The sequence below is a fragment of the Salmo salar genome, chromosome 26 (genome assembly GCF_965601325.2).
Source record: "Salmo salar chromosome 26, fSalSal1, whole genome shotgun sequence".
NCBI classification, from domain to species: domain Eukaryota; kingdom Metazoa; phylum Chordata; class Actinopteri; order Salmoniformes; family Salmonidae; genus Salmo; species Salmo salar.
In genome coordinates this window covers 12,787,642-12,799,589 of record NC_138316.1, presented here as the reverse complement: position 1 = coordinate 12,799,589, position 11,948 = coordinate 12,787,642, and the positions used below count along the sequence as shown (strand labels likewise).

General features: G+C 40.1%; 1 protein-coding gene across 2 annotated transcripts; it reads left to right on the top strand.

Annotated features, from left to right (window-relative positions):
- The first annotated feature begins 8,636 nt into the window (after nucleotides 1-8,636).
- Nucleotides 8,637-11,335, top strand: pop4 (POP4 homolog, ribonuclease P/MRP subunit). 2 transcript variants are annotated; one of them, XM_014175565.3, is made up of 7 exons: nucleotides 8,637-8,773; nucleotides 8,984-9,036; nucleotides 9,814-10,037; nucleotides 10,171-10,248; nucleotides 10,340-10,401; nucleotides 10,552-10,653; nucleotides 10,775-11,335. In XM_014175565.3, exons 1-7 carry the CDS (start codon nucleotides 8,767-8,769, stop codon nucleotides 10,909-10,911), a joined length of 663 nt encoding a protein of 220 aa, XP_014031040.1. In that variant the 5' UTR covers nucleotides 8,637-8,766; the 3' UTR covers nucleotides 10,912-11,335. The 2 variants fall into 2 exon arrangements, with proteins under 2 accessions (XP_014031040.1, XP_045564682.1); XM_045708726.2 differs by having other exon boundaries at nucleotides 8,691-8,759.
- The last annotated feature ends 613 nt before the right edge of the window (nucleotides 11,336-11,948 follow it).

The window sequence follows — 11,948 nt, the reverse complement described above, 5'->3', positions numbered from 1 at the left end:
CTACTTCACAGGAGAGCCTTTTGAATGTAAACTTTTTTTTTTTAATCAAAATGGTTTTTTTTGGCAGAAATGCCATCTCGATCAGGTGAACTTTCATGTGCCTTAAAAACAAACTTGTATGCCATCTGTAAATAGGAATTAAATTGTTAAATTACGAGCCTAGTTGGTTTAGCCACAGAAGAAGCCAGCAACCTTCCCGCTAGCCATAATTGGCTGAGATAATGAGTGTGCTGGACATGCCGAGAGATGAGTTTGGACTGGTCAGTATGTGTAGGTAATCTTTTTTAACGCGGCTTTTAAAAATATATATTGCATAGTAAAACTGCATAAGTGTTGCGCTCCACTTTCTGGAGGACCAAGTTTTGAAATCAGTGGAATTCGAGTATGATAGCTAAGGAGATGTCTCCGGATTACATCTTCAAACTAAGCACAACCATGGCACCCGTGACAGGGAGACACATCCATCCATGATGTATACGGGTAAGAAAGTCTAGCTAGCTACATTTTGGTTAGCTACCTGCAGATTCATGCAGTGTAGTAACATCAGGAGTTGGGATTATGGTTCATTGTTTACCTAGCTAGCTTCATGTCTTAACAAAAGACTCCACTATGCAAGTAACCATTTCGGGTGCGTTCGTAAATTCAGTCTGGACATGTACTCCAATTTCAGAGCACTCTCGTCTGAGTGTGCCAGAGCGCAGAATAACTTATGAATATACGAACGCTCAACACCCGTTGAATATGGCCGGTGTCTGTAAACATTGGCAAAAAAGTGTAATTAAATTGTTGCCAGCAGCACAGTTACAGTCACCAAGACTGGATAACATGAAAACAGCCTAACCAGCTCTGCAAGGGCGAGTAAAATGGTCAGAGTTTGGGTGGGGGCTAAAGCTTAAGAGGGTGTGAATGATTCTGAATGGGTGTAGACAACGAAGAGCTCTCCAGTATGTACCAAAACATTCAAAGGCCATTTTCTCAAAAGTTTATCAACTTTCAAAGCATAATTACATAAAAAACATAATTTCAAATTTTGTTACATAAGACTGAATCAAGGCGGTCGGTCATATATGACTGGACGGTAATCAAGATAAGATAAAACTAGAGCCTGCAGGACTTGCTTTGCTAAGTGTGGTTTCAAAAAAGCAGAGCATCTATTGCATTTATTACAGACCTTTCCCAATCTTTACAACTATTGAATCTACATGGTTTGAACATGACAGTTCACAATCTAAGGTAACACCAAGTAATTGAATCTCCCCAACTTGTTCAACAGCCACACCATTCATAACCAGATTCAGCTGAGGTCTTGAACTTAGGAAATGATTTGTACCAAATACAATGCACTTAGTTTTAGAGATGTTCAGGACCAGTTTATTACTGGCTACCCATTCCAAAACTGACTGCAAGGATTTCAGTGACTTCCTTTCCTGTGGTTGCTGATGCGTATATGGTTGAATCATCAGCATTCATGAACACACATGCTTTGTTTAATGCCAGTGGCACATCATTGGTAAAAGTAGAAGACCTCGATGCCTGCCCTGTAGTATACCACACTTTACATGTTTGACATTAGAAAAGCTTCTACTAAAGAAAACCCTTTAAGTTATTTTAGACAGTTAGCTCTGAATCAACGATATGGCAGAGGTTGACAAGCCATAAGACATACTTTTTTTTCAACAAATACAACAAAAACAAAAAATCTAACAGTTTGCTAAAAGTTGGCAGCAAGCTGATAGGTCTGCTATTAGAACCAGCAAAGGCCGCTTTACCACTCTTGGGTAGTGGAATGACTTTGGCTTCCCTCCAGGCCTGAGGACAAAGACTTTCCTCTAGGCTCAGATTAAAGATTTGATAGATAGGAGTGGCTATAGAGTCATCTACCATCCTCAGTACCTTTCCCTCTAAGTTGTCAATCCCAGGAGGATTGTCATTATTGATCGATAACAATCATTTTCCCACTTCTCCCACACTAACTTTACAAAAGTCAAACTTACAATGCCTCTATTATTAGTTTTTTAATGCATGAGTACAATGGCTCACTGTTCGTTGTTGGCAATTCCTTTCTAAGTTTGCCCAATGAAGTAATCATTAAAATATTTGGCAACATCAAATGGTTTTGTAATGAATAAGCCATCTGATTTGATTAAAGATAGAGTTGAATTTGGCTTTTTGGTCATCATTTCATTTAAAATACTCCAAGTTGTTTTCAATAATTCTTTATATCATTGATCTTTGCTTCATAACTTAACAGAGCTTGAGAAAATCTGCAAGGAATAATGGGAAAAAATCCCGAAATCCGGATCTGCAAAGCTGATACAGACATAGCATTGGCTCAAGGGTGTGAAGACTTGTGTAATGAGACGTTTCTGTATTTCATTTTCAATAAAAGTTTAATACATTCTACAACCATGTTTTCACTTTGTCATTATGGGGTATTTTTTTTTAATCCATTTTGAATTCTGTAACACAACAAAATGTGGAATAAGTCAAGGGGTATGAATACTTTTTGAAGGCACTATATCTTGTGTCACTTCTTCATCGGTATTGCTGTCACAGAAATGCAGGGCTCTGAAGTGAACCAATGGGAATTTTTATGTGAGCAGATAGTTAACAGAACACCCTCTACTTGGTGCTATATTTTAAGAATTCCTCAAAGACAAAACCACTGACTTTAATAGCCAGACACATGGTTATACATTTTATTTTGCTTGTCAGGGAGATTTGTTCTGCTCATTCATTGTGACAGACATTTGAGTCCTTCTAAATCATTGAGGACCTTGGATATCAAGCTTTAAATGATTGACATTTTTACATGTGATTAATAGTGTAAATTACGGCCCTATTCAATATGCTGAGATTTTAGTTTTTTTTAGCTTCCAATTACATTCTGCTCTTTGTTCTACCATAGTTCTTGGGATACTGTCTGGAAGCCTATGGCTATGTGTTTTACTTTTGTAGGTGAACATACAGCATACTCTTAGAAAAAAAGGGTTCCAGAATGGTTCTTCAGCTGTCCCAATTGGAGAACCCTTTTTGGTTCCAGGTAGAAAGAACCCTTTTAGGTTCTAAATAGCAAAAAAAAAAATTTTAAGAGTGTATGTGCACACACTTTCCTTTTTTATTTAGTAGAAACAATTACTCCGATAGATTTGCAGTCCCTACAGCTATGTATTGCCCATTCAATGACCAAACCCCAACAGCGGTATTAGTAGCAGTCTGTTCTAACCAACTGAGCTACCTCGCTCCTAAGCAAGTGTAAAAACCTGGAGGACAGAACAACTAAGTGTAAAGAAGAGTAAAGGTCAGTGAAGTCCAGCAGAGCTGCAGAGACTGAGGTGAATTAAAACTGATCTGTGACCTTCACAATAACACATCAGAGCACAACAGTAGAGGAGAGCTCTAATCTCCCAGATATTCGGCAAGTAGCCTACCTACTGTGGCAGTAGTCAAAAAGGGCCACATAAGAATCCCCTCCTACCAAGTGCCAATATACATTTTAAGAACAGTCAAATCAATAGTCAAATCATGACTTAATTCTCACGTCCTAGGGCGTAAGCCAGAGACCAATCATTTAGTCTTTAAGGTGGAAAGAAACAGACAGAAGAATACAAGTCAGTCAGCTAGATAAGCAAAACAGGGGTTGAGTAAAGATGCTGAACATCTTTTGAGGCCTCCTTAATAATATTTGCTGGAGTACATTAAGACTACCTAAACTAGAAGAAACACACAAGTGCATATAACAAAGTAGAACAGGTATCAGGGGAGCAGAAAGCTGGTGGGCATAACATAGGCTTAGTGCACTTCATTGCCCAACAACAGCGTTTTGATGCTTCACTTAAATCGAGTCTTTAAAATAAAAAGTAATCTAGCTTTTCTGGGGCTAAATTGATCTGTCACTATGAAACTAAAACAGCATGCTTGTTGAGGAGGGGGGGGGGGGGTTATCACTGTTGGGGCATAAGACTACAAAGAGACTCTCTCGACAGCAAAACAAATATGACTATAATTGTAGAATATTTGTCTGGTATAATTTGTGTGGATGCCATTTCGATTTATTTTGAAAATGCTATACATATGCTATTTTAGGGGCAGGATGCATGTTCATGACTTATGGAGAATAACTAGCTAGCTAAACATTCAAAAAATGACTCACTCAAGTATCAGCTTCCTAAATAATGTGATAACCATTCATATTAAGCCTCTTCACGCATTAGTCTAGTTGTAGGGTAGCCAACTACACAACTCCTCGATTTACGATGAAGGTGAGCGGCGACTAGTATGAGTGGACTGGAGCTCCGATGTCACATAAAATTACGTTTTTATTAAAAAAACAACTGATTTCAGCACCCAAAGAATAGCCCGCAATTACGCAGAACAATGGCGTGTGTAATTGCAGGCCATTATTTGGGTGCTGAAATCAGAAGTTTTATTTTAAAAATCTAGAAGATTGAAATACTGCTCGCTTTTAATAACTGCTAGTTTTTCGTCAGCATGCTAGGCTAGCTAATGGTCAAGTAGTCCATTGGATCAGAGATTTGGATATAATGACGAGATACCTATGTCTCCACCCTAACAATGGGATTCATTGTCCACAGAGCCGAGCGGCGGGCTGTCAAGCTTGCCTATTCCTCTCTTTGGATTGGTGGATAAAACTTTTTTAATATTCAATGTGGGGTGTTGAAGTCAACAGCCTGTATTCAATGGAGAGAGATGCTATGCTACTAGCCTCATGTCATGAATATGCATAGCCATCAAGACAACTCCGATATGAAGTGTTTTTTCTCAAAGTTGCGGGGATGTCACGTGTCCTACTCATATCAGTACACCCGTAACAACTTAAGCATTACACAACTTCTATTAGATCAAATAAACTTCACGTCGAAAATAAGCGATTACATTTTTTGTTGACCAAATTCGACACTCTCCTTGACCTCCATACAAATACTCCTCGCTTGGTGAGCGAAGGAAAAGTAACAACACCACCTGCTGGAGAAGACAGCATTTTGGCCCAGTTAGCAGGCTGACGGAACAACTAGCAATCATAAAACACTAGCAGTATTTCAATCTTCTCGATTTGTCACTTGGGATAATGGGACAATTAGCAGTACACTGCCATCTCCCATCCCTGGATTGAGGTACGTTTCCCGAGCCATATCTTGCACCAGCTCTGCACTGTCCTGATCGTGGCATAGCCACATTCTATGGAGCAAGATACCTGCCAAAAGGTTGACCATACATATTGTTATGATCGCAAGAAAATCCATACGTAAATTGTTAGGATCTTAAGAAAAGTCATGCGTGAAACATAAATGTACACGTGAAATTTAATCTGTGAACATACAAACACCATGTTATGATTACGGACTAACATTTTAGGCTTGAACAAATATTGTGTTGCAATTCTGACGTACAATAATACCTTTCAGAGTTTTGGCAGTTTCATCTCACCAGCAAAAAAAACATACACCAAATGGCCTGTGAGGAGTGCTACCCAAACTAGCATTCCGGGAAAGAGGTATCCTGCACGTTTTCAAGTTAAAAGTCTCCATTCTCTATTACCTCTCAGTTGGTTTACTTTACATTTAGGTAGCAAATGTAATGGATTCGTTTGCCAGTGCAAGACTAGATAGCACTAGCTGTATTATGCCTACAACAGTGAAGTTTCAGTCCACTAGGTGTATCTCTACAGCATGGGCATAGCTCTAGGAGACGTGGACATCCCCATGCAAGCATCTTGTCTTATCATTTTGGGTAAAAATACAGTTTTGTAAGTGTTTTTATTATAGGTCTCCCTTTAAAAAGAGACCCTAGCTCTCAGGTCTCTAAATATAGCCTCTAAATAAATGTTAAACAAAATAGTTGAAGAAGCATGTTCAGTGGCTGATAGGGAAAACAGATCTGACAATATAAAAAAACAATTTTTACGTAATTTAGCAGACGCCCTTAACCAGAGCGATTTACAGGGGCAATTGTGATTAAGGTGCCTTGCTCAATCAAGGGCACACCAACAGATTTTTCACTTTGGGGATTCAAACCAGCAACATTTTGGATACTGGCCCAATGCTCTTAACCACTAGGCTACATGACACCCAATAAACATAGGCTATAGATAGTCTTGACCATTTGGGACCCCTTGGCTATTTCGCTCCGGACAGGTTATAGACAAGACTTAATCAATATTTTGTTTTGTCTTATTTATTGATATGGATATTGCCTCTGCGTGATGGGGTTGTGCAATGAAAATTGGTATAACAAGCCTACATACAGAGTGGAATTCACTAATACAACAGCCAGAATGCCTAATATAAGTCCTACAATCCGTGCTCCCAAATACTGTAAATAGTGTGATTCATTTGGTTACATGATCACCACAATAGCCCCAAGTGGCTAAAAAAATAAATTATGCAATTATATGGCCATTAAATAACACACAACAGCATGGCATATTTAGATAGAGCCCTACCTGTTTGGAGCCCAACATTTTTGGGGAGCTTGCCTGTTTTGCATGTTATTTTGACTATTTTGACATTAATACGTGTCACATATCAGTTTGCAAACAATGTAAAAAAATATATATATCATTGCGTTAATAAAGCCGCATATAAACATGGTTTCTTTTTTTGGTTTCTTGAGTAAGGCAGCTCCAAAATGCAGGTGTTCCAGCCTAACTCAGTGCTTTCTGTGGTGGTGGGGCAAGCCAGCAGAAAATACGGAGCGTTGCGCCGTGATTGGCTCAGTGTTCTGTCACTTATGGGGACACTACGTCACCGCCAAGTCTATGGGTAGAGCTAGAAAATTCTAGCCCCTTGGGTGCTGCCATAGAGTTACATAGAAGTGCCCATCGAAGAAGGATCAAGGTCATTGGCCACAGATAAAATGAAGTCAAATGAAGTTGCATGTACAGTAACTTTGGTTGGCGGCCTATGCATATTTGTAAACAACAGCTGGTGCACGAAATCTAAGGAAGTCTCGAGGATTTGCTCGCCTGAGGTAGAGTATCTCATGATAAGCTGTATATGTGCAACCAGAGGGAAAACAACTTTGGACCACCTATGTTCCACACATAGAGACCATACAAAGCTCTCCCTTGCCCTCCATTTGGCAAATTTCACCATAAATCTATCCTCTTGATTTCCTGCTTAGAAGCTAAAACTAATGCAGGAGGCACCATTGACTCGGTCAATAAGAAAATGGTCAGATGAAGCCAATGCTAAGCTACAGGACTGTTTTGCTAGCACAGACTGGAATATGTTCTGGGATTCTTCTGATGGCATTGAGGAGTATACCACATTAGTCACTGGCTTCATCAATAAGTGCATTGATGATGTCGTCATCACTGTGACCGATCGATCGTACATACCTCAACCAGAAGCCATGGATTACAGGCAACATCCACACTCAGCTAAAGGGTAAAGCTGCCGCTTTCAAGGAGCGGGACTCTAACCCGGAAGCCTATAAGAAATCCAGCTATGCTACGTCTGTAGCCATGAAGTGCTTTGAAAGGCTGGTATCAACACCATTATCCCAGAAACCCTAGACCCACCCTAATTTGCATACCGCCCCAACAGATCCACAGCTGATGCAATCTCTATTGCACTCAACACTGCCATTTCCCACCTGGACAAAAGGAACACCTATGTGAGAATGCTATTCATTGACTATAGCTCAGCATTCAATGCCATAGTGTCCTCAAAGCTCATCACAAAGCTAAGGACCCTGGGACTAAACACCTCACTCTGCAACTGGATCCTGGACTTCCTGATGGGCCGCCCCCAGGTGGTAAGGGTAGGGAACAACACATCCGCCACGCTGATCCTCAACATGGGGGCCCCTCAGGGGTGCGTGCTTAGTCCCCTCCTGTACTCCCTGTTCATTCATGACTGCATGGCCAGGCATGACTCCAACACCATCATTAAGTTGGCCGATGACACAACAGTGGTAGGCCTGATCACCGACAACGATGAGACAGCCTATAGGGAGGAGGTCAGAGACCTGGTGTTTTGAGGGTACTATTTAATGAAGCTGCCAGTTTGCGCTATTCTGTGAATGGAGAACACAGCGTTGTACGGGATCTTCAGTTTCTTGGCAATTTCTCGCATGGAATAGCCTTCATTTCTCAGAACAAGAATAGAATAGCCTTTTAAAATGATAAACTTGGATTAGCTAACACAACGTGCCATTGGAACACAGGAGTGAGGGTTGCTGACAATGGGCCTCTGTACGCCTATGTAGATATTCCATTAAAAAAATTGCAGTTTCTAACTACAATAGTCCTTTACGACATTAACAATGTCTACACTGTATTTCTGATCAATTTGATTTTCTTTCAAAAACAAGGACATTTCTAAGTGACCCCAAACTTTTGAACCGTAGTGTATATTTTTCTGAATTTTCAGGGGGTGCTGCAGCACCCTCAGCACCCCTACTTCACGCGGCTATGACCGTAAGCGGTGCGTGTTAATGTTCAGACCAAGCATTGGGGTTCTTAACAAAACGCCCCCATACAGAAGACGCCTTCCTCCGATGACTCTTATGTGTAATATAATGGAACAAATAGTCATGATCAAGGGCTAGGTTTACGGTAGGAACGTCTCAAGGATCCCATATAGCAATAACCATAGCCTCTCGCCGGCCAACGTCAGTGTTGCAGCTGTGCGCCTGCGTACGGTAGTCCCATGTGTTGTGAATACATGCATTGACAAGTTGAGTGCTAGCTAGCTATTTTACAACGGGAGCTGTGGCTTCTACAGACATACCAGGTGAAATATGGAGAGTGAGTATCCTAAACTGGCTTTTTTAAAGGAACTATTACTCACATGAATCCATTCGTTGTTCATTATTTAAAGATTAGCTAGCTACACGTTTACGAACGTTGGCTAACGTTACCTACCTAACGTTAGCATATGTGTTGTTCCTAGCTACATCTCACAAGATTAGCTAAAATGCTAACTGATAACATAACATTTGTTCTCCTATCTTCTAGGACTCGTGCAGGCTAGCCTACCTCCTGATCAGGGACATATTCTGGGCATAGTGGTGGGTATCCTACGGTACTGATGTGATACTGTTGTGTTAGCTATCATAATGTAGCCAGGAATTAGGTTGGACACAACCTGAGACAGGCATTTATAGAAAGCCCTCCACCGCAACTAGGTAGTCTGCTGTTAGGATCTAATCACAGACACTCTTTAACATATTCACCATTAATACACTGGGTGGTTCGCAACAGAACCAATAGAATGAACGACCAGCCGGCTTGGGTAGCAGCCCTAGATTTGTGTTGGAACTATATCTTGTGGAAGGATGTAATAGTATGAGTAAATTCATACTATGTCAGTCATTATTTGAATATGTTGGTAACCCGTTGTATAAAAGTGATAATGCTTTCGAAGCAAGTGTTTGGAGGATATATTGGCATGGTTGGCATAGTCTTCCCTGTGGCCCAGTTGGTAGAGCATGGTGTGTGCAACGCCAGCATGGTGTGTGCAACGCCAGCATGGTGTGTGCAACGCCAGGGTTGTGGGTTCGATTCCCACGGGGGCCAGTACAAAAAAAATGCATGAAATGTATGCATTCACTACTGTAAGTCGCTCTGGATAAGAGCGTCTGCTAAATGACTAAAGTGTAAATGGAATGGTTTGCCGGCCCTCTACTAATGTATCCTTCAAACACTGGCTTCTCAGGCATTATCACTTAAATATGCTGTCACATAGCCTGTTTTCAGTTGTGCAGACAAGCTAGCTACATAACTATAACTAACAGGCTAGTTAGGCTGTCTCGTGATGGGATATGTCTGTTCTGGTGCCCATACAGTCTCAGAGTGATAAGCAGGCGGAGATGTTCACAAATGGCTTTCTGAAGAACAGTTTACCCGGTATGAGCAAGAAGAACATCGGCGACTTCATGCTTCGCAAGGCTGTGGTTCTAAAGTATGCAAAAAAGAAAAAGGAGAAGAAAAATAAAAAGCGAGCCAAGGGTCTCAATGCTAAACAAAGGAGAGAGATGAAGGTCTTTCAGCTGAAACCAGAGCATCAAAAGTTTGTACATACTTTTTCCTTGTAGTAGGACTAAATATGCTGTTTACACTGCTCTGACATGTAAGAGGTTTACATCCTAGTAAGGCATATATATATTTATTTTTTTACATGCTAATTATTTTTATCTCTGTAGATATGAGCTTTTCTTGCCCTTGCATGAGCTATGGAAACAGTACATCAGAGATCTGTGCAACGGATTGAAACCAGAGAGGTAAGAAATGCATTTTATTTGGTTCATGTAGGACAAAGCTTTTTGTATGGCTAGAATGTTAAATCCTAATAAAATAACATCTATGTTGAAGCAACCCACAGACAATTCAGCAGAGGCTGTTGAAGGCTGATTTTCATGGTGCCATTCTTACAGGTGAGAGCTTGTTTATTTGGTCAAAACACTTTTGCTGTTACTGTCACTAATCGATGCCAGTCTTCAGGATCTTAATTAGCACATCTATGGCACATTGTATATAATCATGTCTATGTAATGATCACCAATGTTTTTTCGTGTGTGAAACAGTGGCCAGGTCCAAATGCCCCTCGTATGTAGGCACCACAGGAATCCTAGTGCAGGAGATGAAGCATGTCTTCAAAATCATCACAAAGGAGGACAGACTGAAAGGTTTGTACGCCACATTTCAGTACCTTTTGTTTAGGTATTCATTAAGTCTGCTGTTATTGAACTGTTTTTCAACTGCCAAACTGCCATTCTATTTTCTTCCTCATCTCTCCTTCTTCTGCAGTCATACCCAAGCGAAACAGCGTGTTTGCCGTGGAGATTGACGGCTTTGTCTCCCATATCTACGGCAGCAAGTTTGAACTCCGCTCAAGCGAGCGATCCGCAAAGAAATTTAAAGTCAAAGGAACCATAGACCTGTGATCCTGTTGAAGTGTAGTAATGAGACTGAGCTCAGAGGCTCAAAGGACAGAGAAGTAAACAACTCCTGTCAGGATCTACAATAAGGACTATCACCATCTTCAATTCTTATTTTCAAGTCATACGGGAATCCTCAGCATCTGTTTTGGATGCAAGTCCTGTTCTATAGCATTTTGTACTGTGGCAAAGACAGAAGACCTTACAGACTCAAAGCAATCAAAACATAGTTGTGATTAGAGAGCGTTTGTGTTGGTATTTTCTTTTTTTGTAAACGTATCCATTGATTGGTCAATGATTCAATTATTTTACATAATTGTAAATGCATTATGATCTGTTTTCAGTTGTTTTGAGCAACACTACCTATGTCCACAAGGTGGCACTAGATCAATCTGCTTCAATGTATGTACAATAAACATATCTCTATACATTTTTTGTCAAATGACAGATTACATTTTCTTGATCACCTAGTTTGAAGTAACACAATGAGATACAATTATACTATGATGTGGAAACTGAAAATGTGGCTGTCTTGGTATACAATATGCTTAATTTCCTGATAATTTGGGAATTTCCTAGTTGGTCAACTTTTTATAAGGTACCTGTTGTATATTGTTGGTTTGGATGTTGGTTTGTCAATTGAAGTGACATAGGTACTAGAAACATTGCTGACCTGAAATTTTCATTTGGTAGTTGAGTTGCATTGACAAGTAAGTCTCTCATGGTTGGCTTTTGGATAGCTCATATTTGTTTCTTTATTAACCATGAGTATGATTTTGTCAACTTTTTATGCTATTACAATAATGAAAACTGAGTAATTGAATGTATTTTTTTTATTTTTATCAATTTAATAAACAAAGCATTTGCTGTCTGTTTTGTAAAATATTGTAACATTTTATTTCCCTATTCAATAGCCAGTAAAAAGCCTATCCCTGTTCTCAGTAGTGTGCTGATGCATGAGATATTTCGTTATTTGGGCAGGGTGGTGTGTATGAGACTGACTGGAAGGGAACAACTTAACGTCATCACTTCCTTCTTCACTG

Coding starts and splice junctions, on each gene's coding strand:
- pop4 (XM_014175565.3), top strand. Junction 9,037..9,813: donor GACATATTCTGGGCATAGTG/GTGGGTATCCTA, acceptor GTGCCCATACAG/TCTCAGAGTGATAAGCAGGC. Junction 10,249..10,339: donor AACGGATTGAAACCAGAGAG/GTAAGAAATGCA, acceptor TCTATGTTGAAG/CAACCCACAGACAATTCAGC.